The sequence below is a fragment of the Notamacropus eugenii genome, chromosome 5 (genome assembly GCF_028372415.1).
Source record: "Notamacropus eugenii isolate mMacEug1 chromosome 5, mMacEug1.pri_v2, whole genome shotgun sequence".
NCBI classification, from domain to species: Eukaryota; Metazoa; Chordata; class Mammalia; order Diprotodontia; family Macropodidae; genus Notamacropus; species Notamacropus eugenii.
This window is the reverse complement of record NC_092876.1, coordinates 70,315,613-70,339,046: the sequence shown is the minus strand read 5'-3', so window position 1 is coordinate 70,339,046 and position 23,434 is coordinate 70,315,613. Positions and strand designations below refer to the sequence as shown.

Here is a 23,434-nt window from a genome sequence, read left to right as displayed (position 1 = left end):
GTTCGTCTTAGTATTACCCAAGTTTTTAAATTTATTTTAAATAGTAATGTTTCATTGCTATGGTACTTGATAATTTTTTTAAAACCCTTCTCATCGATGTCTCATTTGGACCTCACAACAACTCTTTGAAGAAGGCAGACTAGACAATATGACTTCACTTTTATGTATGAGAATGATGAGAGGATCAGTGATTAGAATTTCCAGATGAATAATGATGATGAAATTGCTGAAGTAAATTTGACAGTAGAGGACTGGACTGTGTTCCTTCCAGCTCTTAAAATTCTACATACCACTATATTAGAATTTATTACTGTAAGATGTAGAAAGTAATTTAATAGTCATATTGATTTTATCTAAAGGTACAATTTAATATCTGAGCTTTTAATTCTAAGAGACTTAGCTTCACTCCCTACAGAGTTTTTTTAAAAAAAGTCTTGATTAAAAAAAATAAACCAGTTACTACTTCCTAATGTAATGACTGCTTTCTGCATTTTAGTGTGAGGTCCCCTAATCTGTCCATTCAGAACAATTTTTTCTTCCCTTTAGGATTATATGCGTCAAGCAGGAGAAGTAACGTATGCAGATGCTCACAAAGGACGCAAAAATGAAGGTGTAATTGAATTTGTGTCCTATTCGGACATGAAAAGAGCTCTTGAAAAGCTGGATGGAACTGAAGTTAATGGCAGAAAAATTAGACTTGTTGAAGACAGACCTGGCTCTCGGCGGCGACGTTCCTATTCTAGAAGTCGGAGTCACTCAAGGTAACTTTTTTACTGTAGCTAAAGACCTGTATAAAGATCACAGACACAAAATACTCTCCCTTCTATTGCTATTGGATAAACTTTAGCAGTCTTTCTTCCAATTGAAAGAGAAAAGGCATTCATTACGAATATTAATAACCTCCAACCAAAAACCTGTCACACTGAACTTTTGTTCACATAGTGTAGATGTAGGTGCTTATTCAAATCTTAAGATTGTTGATCTTATATTTTTATTACAAGTAGAGAAAAGCGTAATTGAGCAACTTTTTACTAGGTTTAGGTGACTTTTAGTACCCCATGTGGGCCTTTCCCAGTAGGCTTAGAATTTATCAGTTACCTACCTCCCCTGTGTACCCCAAGAATCATGTAATTTTAGCTCAGAAAGGAACTGAGAAATCATCTTATCTAACCTCGACACATCAAAGAATCCCTTCTCTTTCACTCCAGAAAAAGGTCATCCCTAGTTGGCTTTAAAAATTCTCCAAAGAGAAGGAACCAGAACATAACCTCTTGAGGCAGCCCACTTTACTGTTTGAGAGCTCCAGTTGTTAACAAGGTTTCTTTGCATCAAGCTGAACTATGAGTATTTATAACTTCCACCTAGTTCCTTCCAGAGCATGTGCTTGCTCTCTCTCCCTCTCCCTTTCCTTCTCCCTCCCTCCCCCGCTGCCCCTCTTGCTGACCAACAGTTTCAGTGCTTGGTCACTGTAAACTGGATGGCTCACAGGCACCTCAGACTCAACATGTCCAAAACAGAACTCATTCTCTTTCCCCATAAAAACCTTCTCCTCTCAAAAACTTTCCTCTTGCTATTGGAGGCATCACTGACCACTGTCCTTCACTCATCCAGTTTCACTTCTGTCTCATCCTCAAAAATTCTTGTATTCATTCCACATGAGAGTGAGAGGCTAAGGCAATAGAGTGCTGAGCCCAGAGGCAGGAGGACCTGAGTTCAAACCTAGCTTCACATACTAGCTGTGCAAACCTGGACAAATCACTTAGCCCTGTTTTCCTCAGTTTCATTCTCTGTACAGCAAGCTGGAGAAGGGAATGGCAAACGATTCCAGTATCTTTGCTAAGAAAGCCCCATACAAGGTCACAATGAGTCAGATACAGCTGAACGACAACAGAAAGTGTTCATTCCATATATCTCATCATTTGTACCTTTGATCCCCATCCCCTGTCTTCTCCAGTAGTGTCCCCACCATCCCTGTTTTCTCCTTTATCTACAATCTCTCTGTCTAGCAGCTCCGTTTATTACCTGTAAACGTGTTCATGTCTCTGCCATTGTTTAAAAAAAATTGTTTGACCCTATCTTCCCCATTAATTATTTTCCTCTCTTCTTCTTTGAAAAAGCTGTCTACAGTAGGTGCCTTCACTTCTCTTTTCACTTTATCTAAACCCTCTTCATCATTGAAGGGAAACTTTCCTCCAAAGTTACTGAGGATTATTTCATTGGCATTTTCTCAGTCCTCTTCCTTCTTGACCTCTGCAGCACTTAATAGATATTCCTCTGCATATCTCTTCTCTGGGGTCTCATGACAGCACTCTCTTCTGATTCTCTTCCCCTCACTTATTAAATTTGGCCAAATGTTCTAGCCCAAAACGTTCTTTTTGAATGAATTCTAACCATTTCCCCCAGCGCATTACCTGTCTCCTAGTTTTGTGTTGTCTTCAGACTTGTTAAAAGTTCTTTCTGATACAAACAGCATACTGCCAGGTACAGATGCTGTGGAAGGTCAGCATGGGTTTCCCAGGCCATGTCTGCCCAGGGTCAGTACCCCCTTTTTGTGGACTCTTCCTTTGCTGCATTCTACCCTAATGGCCATGTTACTTCACTGGAGACCTTTCAAGTTGACTTTGAAGTATTGATGACTTTGGTATGTATTTTCAGCCAATTCTGAATCCATCTGTCATCTCAGCCTTATCTACACTTTACCAGATTTCTTTGCTAAAATTTAAGTGAATTCTTAACTCTCTTAAGTGAATTCTTAACTTTCAGTTCAGTGAATTTGTCAGAAAAGGAAATGAGATTAGCCTGTCCTAGATGTTGACATGACAGTTCTCTGATCACTCCTAACCCTTCACTAGTCTGCCCTTTGATTATATATTCAAGAATTTTGCCAGGAATGAAAGTTGAGCTCACTAGCCTCCTGCTGGCAGACTTCATTATCTCCCCTTGCCTTTCTTGGCAGCAGTCTGGCTCAGCAGTGACAGCAGCACCTGGGGGTGAGAGGTAGAGAGGGCTCACCTGGGCCCACCGAGTCAGGCTTATTAAGAGTAGCAATAGGGGCTTGCTTGTTACCAGAGTCTTGTTCATTCCAAGCAGTGGGCCTATACTTTTTTTTTAATCTTCCTTTTCTCTAGTAAAGCTAATATTTTAAAGACTTTTTGTTTTCCTTAGTTTAATGAGCTTTACACTCCTCTAATAGAGGCAACTAGGTGATGCAGTGGGTAGAGCCATGACCCTGGAGGCAGGAAACTTGAGTTCTAATCCAGCCTCAGACACTTATGAGCTGTACGACCCTAGGCAAGTCACTTAACCGCTGTTTACCTCAGCCTCCTTATCTGTAATAATAATAGCACCTGCCTCCGAAGGTTGTTGTGAGGATCAAATGAGACGGTATGTGGGAAGTGCTCAGCACATCATGAGTATCACACAGCTCTGTCAGGCTTTTACTTCTGTCCTTTGTTGCCTGTCTTTCCATTTTCTTTGTGTTAGATTTTTAAATTTATTGGTGAGTTTCCTGTATGTCCTCACCTCTCTTTAAATCACTCCCCCTTTTTCCTTCTCATGGAAATTGTTTTTCTTCGTATCCTTAAAATTTCATTCTTGAGAGTGTGCTGTTGCTTCTATGCTGGTGTCCTGAAGATTCTGCCGCTCCTTTATCACAAGGCTTTGAAAGTGGTTCCGGGAGGGAGGGAGCTGCACAGAGAAGCTATGGCCTCTGGGGTGGAGGGAAGGCATCTGACTCCCTCCTGCCCGTCTCCAGGCGGGTTCATTGGCCCTCCACCAAGGAGGCTGTTATTATTCCCACCACAAAGCGCTCTCAACACTTGGTTTTTCTTCCTCAGGTCTCGCTCTCGAAGCAGACATTCCCGTAAGAGCCGAAGTCGCAGTGGCAGCAGCAAGAGCAGTCATTCTAAGAGTCGGTCCCGCTCCAGGTGTGTGTCCTTAGGAGCCTCTGCCCCATCTGGTTTTTGCTACTGACTTTCCCATCCTTTCTTGGGCCAGTTTTCCCTCATCCAGCCCAGGCTTTGGTAAGGGAGGTTTTCTGCACTGAAGTTAGCCTGATCCTGAAATGTCCCTTGAAATTGTTCACATCCTTTGATATTTAAATGATGATTCCCCTCTGTGGCAGAGTTGTCCAGTTCCTAATGACTCATGCTCGCCCTTTCCAGGTCTGGCTCCCGCTCCAGGAGCAAAAGCCGCAGCCGCAGCAAGAGTCGCAGTCGAGGCAAAAAGGAGAAGAGCCGGAGCCCAAGCAAGGAAGACAAGAGCCGCAGCCGCAGCCGCAGCATAGACAAGGGCCGGAGCAAAAGTCAAGACAAAACAGAAGAGAAAATCCAGAACAACGAAGAGGATGGCAAAGCCAAGAGCCGCAGCGCCAGCCGGGATAAGAGCCGGAGCCGGAGCCGAGAGCGGGCAGAGAAGGAGGAGAGGAGGGGGAGCCGCAGCCGCAGCCAAGAGACCAGCACGGGCAAGGCCAGGAGCCGCAGCCGCAGCCAGAGTAAAGACAAGAGGAAAGGCAGGAAAAGGAGCCTAGACGAGAGCCGCAGTCGCAGCCGTAGCCGCAGCAAGAGTTCCAAGAGCAAGAGGCACGGCAGGCGGGAGGGCAAGGCAAGCAGCAGCAGGAAGAAGAGCAGGGAGGGCGCGGAGCGCTCCCTGTCCAGGTCACCATCCCGCTCCCCATCCAAGGGGAAGGAGCACCCAAAGCTTGAGGCTGGCCCAAAAGAAGGCAGGGGTGAAGGGGAGGATGCACAGGTGAGCCAGGAAGCCCAGTCCAGGTCCCGATCCAACTCCCAATCAAAACCAAACATTCAGTCAGAATCTCGTTCCAGATCAAAATCAGCCTCAAAAACCAGGTCCCGGTCCAAATCCAGATCTGCCTCCAGATCACCTTCCAGGTCTCGGTCTAGATCCCGCTCGAGGTCCTAACGTTGCTGCCAGCACAGGTGGAGGGAACTCCAGAGAAGAGTCTTTTGTACATGTTGGGTAGCTGTAGCACAAGTGATTGAGGTAGAACCCACGTCAATGCTGTACATTTTTAATTCCCCCAATGGTGTGTCTGTAATTGTGAAATCTTAGTGCCCGCTCCCTCTCCGTGAGGCCTTCTGGGGCCAGGCTTTTCTGCTCGAATGAAAGATGCCCTCATTAGACCATCCCAAATGCCTCAACCTTCAGGCCTGGCCTTACAGACAGGGAGCTTGGTGCCGCTGGCTTGCAGGCTGGAATGATGACATAGGTAGGTATGATGACTTCAACCATTTCTGCCCTTGGATTGATAACCTTTGATGTATGCCATTTAGTGAAAGTGCTAAGTCTTAAGTTTCATACTACTTTGGTTTCATATTTTTGGACTTTAACAAAGTTGTGAATAGCACAGTCAAGAAAACTGATTCCTGCAGTAATCCATAGGAAATCCACTGTAGAGTTCCATATTCTGGTATTGTGACTATACTCTTGTTTTATATTAAAAAAAAAAACAAAAAAGATTTTTTTTTAATTTTATTTTTCCCCATCTTGCAAAGTACAGTGATCCCTGTTTCCATTAAATTTGAATAAAGACTATTTTTGCTTGACAAAATTGGATTGTTTTGCATTTCCGGAAACAAGACTCCCTTTGCCTCACTTTCTGGCTCACAATACGTCCCACTACAGCACTGGCCAGCATCAGATTCAGTCGTCTCCTTTTCTTGATTATGATGACAATTTCTTGAGATGACTCTCGTGTCATTTCAGTTCATTACACATTTGTAAAGCCCCTAATAAATATACACAGTTACTGTCCTAAGCAGCAGATGGCAAAGAAAAATGGGCATAATCTGCCTCCTCTTACTCAGCTGATAATCTAGCCAAGGAGGTGACATGTACACAAATTATTTTACATTACAAGACATACTGTGATAAGTGCAATAATAAAGGTAAAAAGAAAGATTCAAAAAGTGCAGTGATTTCTGGGGTTGGGGATGGAATCAAAGTGATTGTTCACAGAACATCATTATTGGGGTATATCTAGCCCAGTTCCCTGTCCTTGGATCCTTCTGCCTTTATGTTTAAAGCATTTTCACATTCACAGTCTCTGCAGAGCCTCCTTATGCAAAATCTCCATTTGAAAAGGAAGAAAACCAAAGTCCATAGATTTTCTCATCTGTAAAATGCAAGCTAGAGTCACCGTGTCAATTCTTAACAGGATTGAACCGTGGATTTCAGGTCAAACAACTTCCCCACAGTCACACAACCCATCTGTGGCATGATCCCTAAAGTAATGCAGAGACAGCACGACTCCCTGGACCACAGATCACCCCACATTCAGTCAGATGAATTCTGCCTTGGGTGTCCCTCAGATCAGCCCTTCATTTCCATCCCCGCTACCACCACCATCCGTACACCATTGTTCTCCCCCTTGGATTATGACGTTTATCTTTACAAGGCCATTATAATAACAAAGTAATCCCTGACTCCCCTTCCTCCTCTCCCCCACCACACCCCCAAGTTCATTCTTTGCACATTTACATTGCTTGGCCTGTCCCTGCTGCCTGCAAAACAGACAACTCAACCACAGGATTTAAAGAATTCACTGACCCCAGGTTAAGAACCTGTGATCTCATGTTTGTACATGTGTAACATCACATTGCTCGTCTTGTGGAGAGGGCACAGAAAAAAATGGGGGAGTCAAAGTCATAAAAATGAATGTCTAAAACTGTCTTTACATGTAATTGGAAAAATAAAATACTATTAAGTGGGGGGAAACCCATGATCTAGTTCAATACCCCCTCCCTCATTTGGTAGATGAGGAAGCAAACACTGAGGTCAAATGGTTTCCCCAGTATCAGAAGCTATCCAGGAGGGCTGGTGTTTGAGGCTGTTGGCTCCAGATCTCTTTCCACTATCACACTACATCTCAAAATAGTTTCACATAGAAGTACATGAAGGGGAGTAATGTGACATGGGGCTGGAAAAGAACTCCACTGTGATAAATTTCCCTTAATTTCCTCCTCCATTCCTCAGACATTCTCAGTGTCATTACCCTCCTAGGACCTTCTCCCCAGCAGGAATCTTTGCGGGCACCTCATCATCTCCCTCACCACCCATGTTCCACCCTCGTTTTTTTTTTCCATATCTTTGACCCTTCTAATTCATCCAGCTGCCTACCACACCCCCAACTCCTTGAAAAAGTGTTGTACAGTAGCAGACATTACAGAGAGCTTAAGGATTTTTAGGGTGCAGAATGAAGCTTGTACCTGTGTGTATGTCTGTGTATCTTATATATACATACATAGTCACTTGTTTTCTTTGTTAGAAGACACTTGATCATTTCAATGGAGGTAGTGGGAGTAAATTTTTAATACAAAATTGAGAATTCTATAGTTATGAAACGCATTTACTTTCAGATAAAGTTACTCAGTTTTATCTGTTACAGAAGACCTCACGAAGTGAGAGTAAATATGTAATGTAAAAATATTAATGTTATATAAGTTATATACACTTCCATCTACTTTTTTTCTTTTTATTTATTTATTTTAAGTTTGCCACTGCCTCTTAACATATCCAAGGTGCAACTTACTCATCTTGGCCCCTTGGTCCTGCTTCTCTTTTTAACTGCCCACGGTCATGCCACTTAGTCTCCCATGTTCAACTCTTTGGGGATATCTTCAGGGCTTCTCCATCCCTCACCTCTCATACCCAATGACCTTGGTAATTTTTCTCTGTCCTCCTTTCCTCCTCTTTGCCCTACTAGGGGTCTCCTATTGCCACCCACCTGAACTTCTGAGATAGCTTTACATAGGAGCTTTCTGCCTCCACCTTTCTGATCCTTTCTTTTAATTATTAAAATAATTCTTATGAATATTCAGTCATCATTACTTCTGTGCTCAAAAATACCATTGCCCATCAAGTAAAGTTGCAAATCCCCTGCCTGGCATTTTGGGGCCCTCCATAGTCTGATGCCATCTTTGCAGCCTGAAGGTAGCCTCTAAACTGTCCAATGTTTCAGATAAACTGGGTAACTTCTTCCCAAGCCACAGTCTCAAAGACTCTAGCTTTTTTGGTAAGGCTGTTCCCTCTGCCTGGAATGTTCTCCCCATTGAATTCCTAACCATTCATTAAAGCCCAACCCAAATGCCAGCTCCTCCAGGAAGTCCTACATCATTCCCCCATTTGAGTAAGTCCTAAGACATTACTTTAATAACACTAATGCATTTATGTGATAATTGTAAATCACAACAGTATTTGTGTCTTGTTCTCCCCTCCCCCACCACTATTAAACTCTAAACTTAAGGGCAGGGACTCTATCTTAGTCACATTTTCTATCTTCTTAATACCTAACACAAGAAGTCATAAAAACATCTACTCGTGATATAGTGCTATGAGTGGTCAGGAGAAAGAAATATTTCAGTAAGGAGGATCATGGAAGCCTTGAGAGATGAATATGGTTTCGAAAGGCAGAGGCTTTGAGAGGATGGCAGGGCATTCCTGGAAGGACACTGCATGAACAGCGAGTTACGTGAACATAAAATCTTTAGAGTCCGGTCCTCAGAGGCGCCAGCTAGGTGCTGAGAATAATGCCAAGACAAAATCGAGACAGGCCCCACCCTCAGCTAACATTCTAAAATATTCCAATGGATTAGAGTAGGAAATAGGTATGAACCAAGAACTAAGACCTCTAATCAGCGCAGGGCACTCACCCCCATAAGCTAGGTGGCTTCTCTTGGCAGACCAACTCAAAGATGAGAAAGCCATCCACTGAATCTACATTAAGAGAGTTGAACCTTAAAGTCTATTTCTATCCAAATATGATAGTGGTGGATTATTGCCTTTCTGCACCTTGGTGCTAGCTCTTCTAAAGAAGCCATTGATGATGGGAACATCCTCTGCCCTGAGCAGCGCTGGAGATACCAACAAATTCTTACCAACTGCCCATGGTGGACATCTGTCATAGTGGCCACCTTTATCACTGGAAGCATCTCTACCATGTTATTATTCCCATGGTTAAAGAATCCAGATTCTTTTTCATTGATTACTTTGGAATTTGACTACTTTCCAGAAGATGGAAGACACCTTAATCAAAGCAGTAAGATCTCTCCAGTTTCCAGCACTGATTAAGTTACCTCACCTGTAGATAACTAACCCCACCTGCGGTGGGAAGATTTATGTTAGAGTCCATCATGGTGGGCTAGCAGATCTTTCCTCCTAGGGTCAGAAGATTCCATTGAATGTCTTTCCTTTCATCAAAAACCCTCAAGCAGACCAGAATGACCACCTGCCATCGCAGAATTGGCTTTTTGCAGGTTCAAGTTGAACCAGATAGTCTCTGAGATTCCTTCCAACTTAGAAATTCTCTAATTCTGTATAAAACACCAGCTCCATCACCGAATACTTCTGTGATCTTGGTCAATTCTGGTAGTTCTGGGTCTCAGTTTCTTCATCTCTAATGAGGTCTCTTAAGATCCCTGGGATAATATTTTTAAAGTGCTTAGCATAGTGCCTAGCACATAGCAGGTACTTAATAAATGCTTGTTCCCTTCCCCTTCTAAATGTATGTTCCTATGATGGGGCAGGGGAGAATCTTAACTGTATGAGTCTTTACTCTTTGTTCATCTACACAGTGAAATTCATCATGTGCATTTATGAAGTGACGACTGTTTACTGTGCTGGGCAATGAAATGACAAAGACAAAAATGAGAGTCTCCATGCTAAAGATCCTTATATTCTTTCAGGGAAAAGAACACATACATAGAGAAATACCAAGTGCACCCAAAGCAAATAGAAATTAATTTCCAGTGGCCCCTAGCTTCAGAAGCAGGTTGGCTAGGCCCTATCCTGACACTTGTACTGTGTATTAGAGAAAAGAATCTATTCCATAAGGAGAGAATGCCCTCCGTATAGCGAGGGCACAGCCAGTGCCCAAAGACAGGGAGATCAATCAATGTTAAAACTGAGTATGTAAAAACAGCGTTCTTACAAAATCGGAGAATATTTAGAGCTGAAAGGGACCTTCTACCTAGGCTCCATGAAGTCTTCATCTTATAGATGTGAAAACTGAGCCCTGAAAAGTTAAATGATTTGCCCATCACACAGCAGCGTAAGCCGGGATTTGAACCCAGGCAGGGGATGTGCGAATTTTCAGTGTGAGCATTTACAACCTCAGAAATCAGTACACGTTGGGACTTGATTTCTTGTTTTGCTGATTATCTAGGCTTAAAGAAACACTGCTAATGCAGATTAAATTTAAAAGTTTCTGTGCTTATCCCCTCCTCCCAACCTGGTTGTTAAACATTTTACCAGCACACCACTATAAACTGCTCAAATTCAGCAAGAAAAGGCTAAAGGAATGAAGATCAGACCAGAGACTAATAGTAATCATTGTCATTTATATAGCATTTTAAGGCTTGCAAAGTGCTTTCTATCCATTAAATCTCCTTTGAGCCTCACAACACCCCTGAACCAAAGTCCTTTAAATCCAAGCCAGGGCCTCTCAAAATGACCTCCCTTTGAACTGGTAGAGAGTCAGTGTCCTAAGGATCCCCCAGAACACAACTCTTCAGCCTTACTTTCTACCGGGAATCTGTATCTCCAATGCAAGTGTCTTCCCTGACCCCTCACTCTGCTTTGTGATGCAATGGAAACAGCAGCAAATTTGGAGTCTCTGCCACTTATTAGGTGATCTGGGACGTTACATTCTTAAACTCCCTGGGCCTCAGTTTCCCCATCGGCAAAATAAGGGGAGTAGACCTGCTGGATGGCCTTCACAGTCTCTTCTAGCTCCACAACTATGACGACGCCAGATAGCTTCACTGGCATATCTAGTCGATGTCTCAATATCAATATTCTCTAAAACTGAACACGTCATCTTCACTCCCAAACCTGCCCCTCTCCCCTATTCCTGTTGAAGATATTACCATCTTCCCAGGCACTTATGTTTTACTCAGTTTACTTAGCTTTGACCATAGAGTGGCTGGGTGGCACAGTGGACAGAGCGCCGGGCCTGGAGTCAAAAAGACCTGAGTTCAAATCTGGCCTCACACACTTACTAGTTGGGTGACCTTGGGCAAGTCACTTAACCCTATTTGCCTCAGTTTCCTCATCTGGAAAATGAGCCTCAGAAGGAAATGGCAAACTTTCCCAATATCTTCACCAAGAAAATCCCAATGAGTCATACACAACTGAAAATGACTGAACAGCAACGAACATCTTTGACTCTTCCCTTTTCCTGACCCCACAACATCTAATAAACTGCTAAGTCCTGATCCAGTTCTGTCTCCACACTTGTCCCCTTCCCTACACTTCACATGGTGACCACCCTACCTCAGGCCCCCATTAGATTTCTTGTAACTGAGCTCCTTTCCTCCACTGATTCCTCTCTCCTAGAATTTTCCATTGCCCTTAATCTGGACCTTCCCTTTGATTATTGACTTTTTGATTATTGATTATTGATACATTATTGACTGCATCCTACTAATTTAAGTACAAGTGTTATCCCTACTCCCCACCCTCCATTAGACTAGGAACTCCTTGAAGCCAGGTTTCAGTCATTTCACTCATGTCCAACTCTTCATGATCCTATTTGGAGTTTTCTTGGCAAAGACATTGAAGCATTTCACCATTTCCTTCACCAGCTCATTTTACAGATGAGGAAACTGAGGCAAATAGGGTGAAGTGACTTGCTCAGGGTCACCTAGCTAGTTAAGTGTCAGCACAGATCTGAACTCAGGTCTTCCTGACTCCAGGCCCAGTGCTCTGTGCACTATGGTGCCCCTGGCTGTCCCTGAAATTGTTTTTCATCTTTGTATTCCCAGTGCCAGGAACACGGTAGGTGCTTAATAAATATTCCTGGAATTGAATGTATGGAACATTTGCCATTCTGAAGTCTCTTTTTTAACCATTGCTATACACTTAAAATGAATCAGGAAAATGTTTCATCCCAGATCCATGTGGGATAGAGTATGATGGCTGGCATATTGTGAGGCTAGCAGTCAGAAGTCCACCTGGTTTCTATCCTGACTCTGCCAACTAATTCTTTGTGTCCTTGAGTGGATCGTTTCCCTTCTCTGGGCCTCACTTTCCTTATTTGTGACAAAAGGGATTGTACTGTTTGTTCCCTTTCCACCTTCAACTTCTTAAATATGAATCTGTTTGGTTTCTGTGCATGTGTATGGGGCAGGGGAGAGGAGGAAAGGAAAGAAAGAAAGGAAAGGGGGTAGGGGGGAGAGAGACAGAGAGAGAGGAGGAAAGGAGAGGAGCAGGGGAAGAGAGAGGGGATGAGGGGAGAAGAGAGGCCAGAGGAAGAAAGAAGAGAGAGATCTTATTTGGTGGTGAGTAGGCGCTTTCTGCCAAATTATTTTCCTTCCTGTGTAAAAGGAGGTCAGTTGTGTGGGAGTGATGCTCATGGGGTTGCCTAATGGTTTCTGAGTCACCAGGATTTCGTGGACGTGACAAATGCAACATATTGACTTCACCCTCTGAAAGGCTGTAGCAAGGAGAATCAAACACTTGACAGGCATCTACAGGATCCAGACAGAACCTTGGCTGGCCGCTCTCCACTGGGCATCTGAATTGTACTGAGTTAAATAATCCAGGGAAAGCTCTGTGGAGGAGACTTTGGCACTGAGAGGTCTGTAACCTGCACTTAGCTGTGGGTTCAGTACTTAGAGATGTGGAATGGAAATGGGGAAAATCAATGAGTCAACGAGGTGAACATCCGTAGAGAGAGGAAGGGGAGGGGTGGGAGCACAAGCAGCAGACAGGACGAAAAGCCAGAAGAGACTTTGGAGGTCACTCATTTCAAGCCCTGCCTCTCCCTAGCTCATTTTTCAGATAAAAATGAGGATCCAATAGTAACTCCTTTTGACAACCTGGCCCCTTCCAGTCTTCTTTTTACTTCTTTCCACATCCTCTACAGTCTGGTTACAAAGGCAGACTTACGTGCTGTTCCTCACACAAGACACTCCATCTCTCAGGGCATTCTCGCTGGATGGCCCCCATGCCATGCTTGGAATCCTCTTTCCTCCTCTTGGTCTTCAAGACCAGCCCAAATCCTAGCTGCCACAAGAGGCATTTCCTGGTCCTCCCCCTACCACTAGTGTCTTCTGGCTGAGACTAGATAGACAGATTGAGACAGACAGAGAGACGCATACATCTTGGGTGGTGGCTCAGTGCCAGGCTTGAAGTCAGGAAGATTCATCTTCCTGAGTTCAAATCCAGGCTCAGGCACTTCCTAGCTATGTGATCCTAGCCAAGTCACTTAACCCTGTTTGCTTCAGTTTTCTCATCTGTAAAATGAGCTGGAGAAGGAAGTGACAAACCACTCCAGGATCTTTACCAAAAACAAACAAAACGAAACAACAACAACAAAAAAAACCCAAATGGAGTCACAAAGAGTCAGATGTAACTGAAATGACATAGATCTTGGGTATACTTATTTATATTTTGCCTCCTTGAGAGCAGGTACAATGTCTTTGTATTCTCAGGGCTTAGCACAGTGCCTGGTACACAGTAAGTACTTAATAAGTACTTACTGACTGACTAACTGTGTGCAATCTGTATCATCTCAAAGCTGGGCCTCCTCTTTTAATCTACCTTTAAGGTGTCTCCCACAGACAGAGGGCAAGCCCTTGTGGGACTGGAAAAGAGTAACTGAGGATAGATGTACTCACATGAATACAAACTTTCCTGACCTCACACCTGCACCCCTTTCCCCCCTACACACACACACACACACACACACACACACACACAATCTCACCCTTCAAAAAATGGCAACAAGTCCTCCACATGACCATAGCAATTTCCATTGACTCAGAATGTGTAGAAATGGGCATCAGAGTGCAATGCATTCCAGGACTCTGTCCTCCTTCTTTCTTGGGCATGAGCCACAATCGTTGCCTACAAAAACACAAGATCTTGAGCTGTGATAACCAGGGACTGCAGAATGTCTGGACTGTGAGGTTTCCACACTCATTTTCTTAGGACGGAGCAATACTGAACCTCCCTGTCTCAGAGTCTGACCAGGGTAGCCTGAATGTGGAGATATTTTTTTGACTCGGAACTTGAGTCTTGTGTCCTGGCTGAACTGTGACCAATCTAAAACCCCTGGTCTTGTTCTAAGCTGCCCTGAAAGCTTCTCTCATGAGACTTTTGACCTATTAACAGCCTCTCCCAGGTCAGAACTGAGAATTTACCAGTACTCTGGACAGAGAACTCCAAGGCTGGTGGTTGAGCTGGGCAGGTACCCCCGAAGTCCACTAGATGGTGGAGCTGAGCCAGGCAGGATTATGGAAGTCAGAGTAACAGCCCCTCCAGGCTTTGAGTCATTCAAGTCGTGGGTGGGTGAGTGGCTTCCTAGACTTCAGTGAGCACTCCAGTGGCTCCTTCCTTTGATCCATCACAGAGGCTGCATGCCTTCCCCTTGGATAGGAATGATGCAACAGAAGAACGGAATGTTAGAGACCCATCATTCTAACATTTCTCTATTTATAAAGAGAAGACTAGGGGTCCATGGAGGGGAAATGACTTACCCAAGGTCACAAAGGAATATATGGCAGTGTTGGAACACAAACCCAAGTCTCCTTAATTCCCAGCTCGATGCTGCCTCTTCTTGCCCATTATAGGCCCTGGCATCCAATTGAAGCATGTCTTTAAGCAGCTGCCACTTGCCAGGCACCATGCTAAGTGCAAAGGAGAAAGAAGTATCAACACATCCCTTCAGAAATTCACAATCTAATGGGAGCAACAACATGTTCAGAGATATAAATAAAAACATATGCCAAGTAAATACATTTAGTGATCTCAAAGAGCTCTAACAGGGCAGCTAGGGAGTGCAGGGGATAGGGTGATAGGTCTGGAATCAGGAAAACCGGAGTTGAAATCCAGCCTCAGACACTTACTAGCTGAGTGACTCTGGGCAAGTCACTTTACCCTATCTGTCTGTAAAATGAGCTGGTGAAGGAAATTGCAAACCACTCCAAGATCTTTGCCAAAGTGTAGAGCAAATGATTGGGGAAATGGGGAAAAGTCTTATTATGCAGGAGGTAACTCTTTAGGTGAGCCTTGGTGGAGGGTTGGGGTAGGGAAGGGAACCACCTGTGCAAAGATTCAGAGGTAAGAGATGGACAGAGTCCTGGAATGCAATGCACTCTGAGTCAGTGGGGAAGATAAAGCAGGTCAGTTTTGCTGGAATGTAGAATGAATAACTTGGGAGTAATGTGGATGGATTTGGAAAAGACAGGTTGGCACCAGATGGTAAAGGGTTTCAAATGTCCAACAGAAGCATTTGTATTTTATCCTAGGGGCAATAGGGAGCCATTGAAGTGTCTTAAGGAGGGAAAGGGCATTCTATAAAATCCACAAGGACGGACTGAATAATCTGCTAAGCTGAAGCATCCTTTTGTGTAGAGGAAATCTCCACTTAAGTAACTGGGTACAAAGCCCGTAACAGGGCAGCTAGGTGGAGAAGCAGATAGGATGATGGACCTGAAGTCAGGAAGACCCATGTTCAAATCCAGCCTTAGATACTTAGTAGCTGAATGACTCTGGGCAAGTCATTTAATCCTGTTTGCCTCAGTTTCTCATCTGTAAAATGAGCTGGAGAAGGAATGGCAAACCACTCCAGTGTCTTTACCACAAAAACCCCAAATGGGGTCATGAAGAGTCAGACAGGACTGAAATGACTGGACAATAGCACAGAGCCATAACTAAGAATTTTTGTACCCTTCAAACTCTGTTCGGGATAAGTGGCATGAGGCTAACCCTCAGGAAGAAACGTCACCTTGTGGGGAGAGATAGAGCACCCAGGACCACAAGCACAAGACCCCTGCCAAGGTGACTTGGCCAACACAAGCAAGAGAGGACTCCAGGCTTGCCACCTGGCAACCTCTTGTTTAAAAACTACTTATTCTTGCTGAGTCCTAACCTCAGTAGTTTCTGGGTGGTTGAAGGATTGTAAGGGCCTGGCTGTCAAGTAAAACCCCAATCAGATCACTCCTAGTTATGACCCAATAAGGCCATTCTGGCTAATACAAACTTTTTCACTTTGTGATACTGTGCCAGAGCACACTAGGATTTCTTTTGCATCTCCATAGCAGGTGCCCCCCTCGGCCTCTGGTTCCTCCCACTGACACCTCAGAGGTGTCCAGATCCTTCCTCATTTGGTCATTCTCAAAGGACAAGAGTCTAGGGCTGTAATGGATCAATCATTCCTCGGCAGAACCACTTTAAAGCACTTTCTCAACACTGAATTTCATTCTCCATCTATATATTGAGAAGGGTCTCTAAGCCTGCCCCCCCAACATTCTGTGTTTTAAGACCCCTCTCAGCCCTGACATTCTTGGTTCTAAGGCCCCTCCAACTCTGATATTCTCTCTTCTAAGGGCCCTCCCAGCCCTGACATTCTGTGTTCTAAGGGCAATCTAAGCTCTCACATTCTGAGTTCTAATGACCCTCCAAGTTCTCACATTCTGTGTTCTAAGGACAATCTAAGCTCTCACATTCTGGGTTCTAAAGGCCCTCCCAGCCCTGAATCAACCTGAATCAGCAGTGGTGCTGCACTCCACCCCTTTTCTCTTTTGCTGGGCAAGGTTGGGGATATGAGCGCTATCTATCTTTGGACAGGGATGGTAGGTGTGGGTGTCAAACTTCACCACAAGGAGGCACCAAGCACTCGACCTCAGAACAGACGGCAAGAGCCAGTTTCTGGGAATGCCTCCCTTTCCCCACATAACAAATCCCTGAAGAACAACTTTGTCCTGTCTCGTGCCCCACTCTTCTCTTTGCTCTATATATAGATCTTTGGCTAGATCTCTCTGTCTCTCTGTGTATGCCTCTGGATGCCTCTCTCTCCCTTTTTCTCTTTTCTCCTGTCTTTTCCTATCTATGTTTGTCTCTCATGTGCATGCTCTCTGTCTCTCTGTCTCTGTCTCTGTCTCTGTCTGTCTCTGTCTGTCTCTGTCTCTCTGTCTCTGTCTCTCTCTCTGTCTCTCTCTCTCTCTCTGTCTCTCTCTCGCTGTCTCTCTCTGTCTCTCTCTCTGTCTCTCTGTCTCTCTCTCTGTCTCTCTGTCTCTCTCTCTGTCTGTCTGTCTGTCTCTCTCTCTCTCTCTCTGTGTCTGTCTCTGTCTCTCTCTCTGTCTCTCTCTGTCTCTCTCATTCTCTGGCTCTTTGTATCATGCATTCATTCGTTCATTCATTTGACAAACATTTCTGGAGAGCTGGGCAATATCCTGAACTTGGCTGAGACTCATCCCCTTATTTCAAATTAGTTTATCACGCTTCTTTTCCTTATAGTTCAGTCTCATGTGCCCAAGGCAACCCCTTTGTATCAGGCAGAGAAGTGGCCTTGGAGATGGAAAAACCTGAGCCCCTGTCCAGTCTCTGATACACACTGACTGTGTGACCTGGGCTTACAGTTGGCAGTTGAAAAGAAGCAGCAGACTGCATCAGTGGAGGGAGCTTTCTCATCTGAGAATGCCCCATGCTGAGAAAATCACAGGTTCAGTCTCTGTCCCTATCCTGTGTGATGGCAGTAGGGACAGGGCCAATAGACATTAACCACAGGATAGAACAAGGACTATACAAAGATCTCTAGGGGTTCAAAGAAGGGAGAGAGTCCTTGTAGATGCATCAATCGTGGAAGCCAACATGGAGAAGATGGGAATTAGCCTGGGTCTTGCAGGATGAGGAAGCAGGACTTGAGGGCTCTTGCAATGTCAAGCTTAGGCAGGGATGGGGGTGAGTACATGCTAATTTGTCCCTCTATATCAACCATTCCTGTGTGTAAAGAATCCTTCGGACTATAGGAGAAAGATGCTTCCCAGTCAGGAGGGGATAGAGACAGACAAGAGAAAGACAGAGAGACAGACAAACAGACAGAGAACGCCAAAGTACTGCACTCTACTGGGATCTCACCCAGAGTGGTACCATCACTTACAAGAACAGTAAAAAACCTTGGTGGAAAAGATTTATGGAAAGTGAGAACTCTGTTGATGTGCTTAGGGCTTGCACAGGAGTCCTTTCTGTGTTAAATAAAATCTGTTCTATGTTCGATGACCTGGTTACCATGAGTGCTTGCAGGGGAGCTGAAGGATCTTTGACGATGAGTGAAACAAATCAAGTCAGATCTCTAAGTTCCTAGGACTTTCCTGGGTAAGGAAGTGGAGAAGATTGGAGAGACTGGAGAGATTTCTAAGCAGCCTTCCCCAAAGTGAGCATGGGAGCCTAATAAGTTGGGAAGGTTCCTCTGACATCACTCACTTCTCACTCTCCTTTGAAATAATGGTCCTGTCATTCTCTCTTCTCTCCTCTGACACCCCCCCCCAGTGCACGCCCCCCTCCCCTCATGCCAGCAGGCATCCCCTCCCTGCCTCACTCCTGTCCACCTCCACTCAGCTATCCAATCAATCTTCCTAAAGTATAGGTGAAAGCATGTCACCCCTCTCCCTCCAACCAACGTTCAATAAACTCCAAAAGATTGAAGAAAAAGGAAAAGGACTCATGTATCAAAATATTTGTAGCAGCTCTTTTGTGGTGGCAAAGAATTAGAAACTGAGTGGATGCCCATCAGTTGGGGAATGGCTGAATAAGGTATGGTGCATGAATGTGATGGAATCCTATTGTGCTGTAAGACATTAAGATAGGGATGATTTCAGAGAAACCCAAGAAGACTTATGTGAACTGATGAAAAGGGAAATAAGCAGAAACAGGAGAACAAAAAAACCCAGCACTGTTGCAAAGATAAACACCTATGAAAGACTTCGTAAATCTGATCAATGCGATGACCCACCAGAACTCCAGTGGACTCAAGATGAAAAGTACCATCCACCTCCAGATAGTAAACGAATGAACTCGTAATACAGATGAAAGCATATTTTTCCTTTATTGTTCTTGCCCCCCTTCCTAGAACATGGCTAATGCAGAAATAAGTTTTGCATGACTTCATATGTATAATTGGTATCATCTTTCTTACCATCTGAATGGGTGGAGGGAAGGAAAATGTTTGTAACTGAAAATAAAAATAAACACTTTTTTAAAAAACCAGCTCCATAGTTTCCCGTTGCTTCCAAGATCAAATATAAAATCCATTTTGACCTTTCAAGAGCTGCAAAACATGGCCCTTCTTCCCTTTCTAGTTTTCTTATAACCTCACTCCCCTCCACCCACAAAATCTGGGATCCAGTGACACTAGCCTCTTTGCTATTACTCAAAGGCTACACTCCATCTCCCGACTCCAAGCATTTTTCCTGGCTGGACCCAATGTCTAGAATGCCCTCCCTCCTCATCTCTGCCTCCTGCCTTCTCTGCCTTTCTTCAAGTCTCAGCTAAAATCTCATCTCCTACAAGAAGTCTTTGCTAGTTCTCCTCAATCCTGATGCTTTCCCTCTGACAAGATCTATAGGCTTAAATTGCCTGTATCTAGCTCATTTGTATAGAGTTGCTTGCACGCTGTCTCCTGCATTAGACTCTTTGAGGGCAGAGACTGTTTTTTTCCTTCATTTGAATCTCCAGCGCTTAGCACAGAGTCTGGCACATAGTAGGTGCTTAATAAATATTTTTTACCTTGATGAACTTATTTCTTAAGAAGGAAAATTTACTCGTGGAAATATGTTTCTACACACAGAGACATGGCTTTTTTCAAGAAACACTCCATTGTACCAACAAAATATTCTGCATGATGATCACAACAACGTAAGTGAAAAGAACTACACCAAAAAAATCAAAAGTGAGCATAGCAAAAGTCTAATCATCAAGCAGCATGCAAAAGAGGAGACATGAGAAGATGCTCCTGAGCCATTCCTTGGCGGAGCTGGGACCTGGTCCACAGGTGTGACTCACGGCACAGGTTTTCAAACTGTCAATATTTGTTATATGGAATGGCTATCTGCAAAAGGCAGGGGGAAGGCGCTGAGAAAAACTGTGATGATATGAAAACAAGAGACCAACAAAAACTTATTTAAAAAAAAAAAGATACAAATGGGGAAAGGACCCACGTCAACAGAAATATTTATAGCGGCTCTTTTTGTGGTGGCAAAGAACGGGACATTGAGGACATACCTATTAGCTGGGGAATGGCTGAACAAGTTGTGGTATATGAATGTAATGGAATACTGTTGTGTTATAAGAAATGGTGAATAGGCGGACTTTTGGAAAACCTGAAAAGACTTCTATGAACTGATGCTGAGTGAGGGGAGCAGAACCTCTGCAGAGCACTGTTCACAGAGGCGGCCACAGCGTTCGATGACTTTGATCGGCAACATAAGGTTCTACGACAATTCCAAGAGGTGTGTGATGGAAAATGCTCTCCATAGCCAGAGAAAAAATGACCAAGTCTGAATGCAGATGGAAGCGTATTATTTGCTCTCTTCTGTTCTGTTTCCTCTTTCTCATGGCTCCTGACACTGGTCCTAATTCTTCTTTATAGCACGACTAATGTGAAAATGTTTAATATGAATATCTATGTAGAGCCTATGTCAGATTACAAGCTGTCTTGGGAAAAGAGGATGGGGAAGAAAATTTGGAACGCAAAAGCTTGTGGAACTGAATGTTGTAAATGAAAAATACATTAAAATAAATAAAAAGAACCCAAAATCCCACTATACTCCTGGTCTTCCATTCTAGTGCTGACTCACGCTTCCCCCCACCATCCACTCCTGCCTCTCTGTCCCTCTCATCATTTTTCTCTGTCTCTCTATCCTTCTCTCTCTTCCTCCTGCCTCTCTCATGGAAGCAAGAATGAGCGCGCGCGCACACACACACGCGCGCACACATACATACATACATACACACACACACACACACACACACACACACACACACACACATACAGCCACAGCATACTCCCTGTTGATTTAACTGCACATTTCTCCCATTGGTCCCTCCTCCAGTAACATTGCCACCAACTGAGTTGGGGACCCCATTATCTTTTACCTAAACTATTGATATGCTTCCTAACTGGTTTCCCTGCTTTCTCTCTCTCTCTCTCCTCTCCATCTCATCTTTTACACAACTGCCAAAATGGAGGCAAGGCAGGCAATGGAGTCCAGAGAAGTTGGATGCCACTGTATCCTTCTTGCATTATGTCCTTGCTGTGTTAGGGCAAAGTAAATATCCTCATGTTAACTGTTCAGTTGGTCACAATGTCAAAGATGAGCTCAGGGTGCTAGGGCTAAAGCCATCCCTAAAGGGCTCTAACCTCTTCACTTCCCTGTTCCAATGCCTTTGGTGACACCCTCTTGCCTCTAGGAGAAAGCACAAAGTCCTGAACCTGGTGTTCAAGACCCTCCACAATCCAACTTCGCCTTTTTCTCTTTATTCAGATAGTTTCCACCCTCTCTTCCTTCTATGTTTAGTCCAACTGGACCCAACTCTCATGTACCAGCACCATGCTTTAACACAGCCCAGAATGAATATGCTCCTTCATATATCTCTCCCTCTCAGAATCTTTGACTTTCTTTAAGGTTCTCCACCGATTGCACAAAGACCCCTCTCCCCAAATCTTCTCATTCTCAATTTACGTTGAATTATACTTCTCCAAATATGTCTTATTCTCCTTAGAAGGAGGTAAATTCCTTGAGAGCAGGATTCATGTGTTTGTCTATCCCTAGCATCCAGCAGCACCTTGTAGGCACTTCTTGGCTAGAAGAGGGAAGGCACTCCAGCCATAGGACAGTGTTGAAGCAAAAGCAGGATAAGGGGCTTAGGGGATATCTGAGCACCAGGGAGCTGTCTAGCTGAGGGCCTGAGAAGCAATAACATAGGAAAACCAGGAATATGGTGGTATTTTTGTTACCAGACAGGCATAGGGAGCTACTGAAGGCTTTTGAGCTAAGGAGAACTAAGGATATGCTTGTACTGTGGAAGATAACTCTCTCAATCTGTGTAGAACGTCTTAGAAGAGAAGGACAATTAGGAGGCTGTTGATGATAATCCAGGTGGATGGTAACGAGGGCCTGGCACAGGAGGGGAAGGTGATGTGGAGGAAGCATCCCAAGGACTTGGCAGTTAGTTGGATGTCAGGCTGAGGACCCTCTCCTCTGCCCAGAAGTAGGCATCAGTCCGCCCCACCCACAGTTTTCTTCCAGAACATATCCTTGCCCATTCGTGTCTGCTTATTGCCATTGTGACTGAACCCAGTTAGTGTACCCTCTCCTGAAAATCTCTTCCTTTTAGGGATTGTTCACCCTAAGAAAGTTCTGAAAACTGGGGCAGTTGGGTGTAATGCTGGGAGGCAGAAGAAACCTGAGTGAGAAAGATGAGGGGTGAGGCTAGGGGCCTGGGGAAATCTGGATGAAAAGGGAGGCTTAAAATCCTAACTCTCACTTCCCCCATGACCACCTTGGGAGATGGTTAGTGGATACATCATCATCCCTCCTTCACAGATAAGGAAACTGAGGTTCAGGAAGGTTAAAGTTGTTGTAGGTACAACTGCTAGTGTGTCCAGCCCTGGACTCGAGTCAAGGTTTTTGGATTCTATATCCAGTGATCTTTCTGAGAGGCTGCATGAGATTTTCAGGAAAAGGGTATGGAATAATTAAAGTGAGAGGAGGGAGTTAGGCAGAGTCATCTCCCTGGAAGGTGTAAATTTTAAGCTAAGGAATTCCCAGGGCTGGACAAAGATGAGATTTCTTCCTTTCTCCCACCCACCCCACCTTGGACAGAATTGCAAGAGGATCCTGAGCTTGTGAGGCCTCTCCTCTCCCAACCTAGTTCAATCCCTTGGATACTGTGCCAGCCCCTAAGCTCCTAAGGTTCAGACAGGAGGTCACCCAGCAGAGTGGGCCTCCCTAATCTACTCCCATGCATCCCAGAGGGGGATCCAGGGCCCAGTGGTCAGTCCAGGCCTGAGAAATGCAAGCTTGGGGTTAGGAGAGGGATGGGCCAGCTCCCAGGTCCCCATATGCTAGCCTCCACTCTTCCTTCATTATTTCTATTTATGGCAAACAGAAGGAACCTCAGGAGAGCCAGCTATGGCTCCTTTATAACCTGAGGTTATTAGATTTGCCTGAGACTCAAGAGGCTGAAGCGTGGGAAAGAATCAGATCTCAACATCGTCCCAGGCAAAAGAGGGCCTCCCCCGGAACTCGTGCCACTGGAGCCTCAGCACTATGTCCTGGCCTTCATGGAAGGGACAGACCCTGCATCTGGCATCCCCTGCTCCTTACTGCGCAGGCTGAGGAGTGATCTCCCAGCGCTGCTCCCCATTTTGATCTCTCTGATCACAGGACCCAGGCATCAGGGACATGGAGCCCTGCTGGACCTCCCTTCAGTGTCTACATTGGAGGTGAAACTCACTTGTTTCCAGTCCCTTGGGTCCACAGGTGTCTTGAGAATGGCTGAAAGGCTGCCAGGAACACCTCTCCTCCCCCTGCCCTCCCCACCCAAGCCATCACTTGCTCTGGTTCACATCAGGCTTTGCTGAGCCTTATATAGGCTAAGGGAATCAATGAAAGCCCAGAGGAAATAAGTC

The 23,434-nt window shown here is 44.6% G+C and overlaps 1 protein-coding gene across 1 annotated transcript in view; it reads left to right on the top strand.

Annotated features, from left to right (window-relative positions):
- SRSF4 (serine and arginine rich splicing factor 4) overlaps positions 1-5,569 on the top strand; it is a 31,080-nt gene extending 25,511 nt beyond the window's left edge. The window contains exons 4-6 of the mRNA XM_072609616.1: positions 547-761; positions 3,837-3,926; positions 4,164-5,569. Of these exons, the coding sequence (XP_072465717.1) occupies positions 547-761; positions 3,837-3,926; positions 4,164-4,920 (1,062 nt within the window). The 3' untranslated portion in view covers positions 4,921-5,569. The remainder of the gene's footprint in view (positions 1-546; positions 762-3,836; positions 3,927-4,163) is intronic.
- The last annotated feature ends 17,865 nt before the right edge of the window (positions 5,570-23,434 follow it).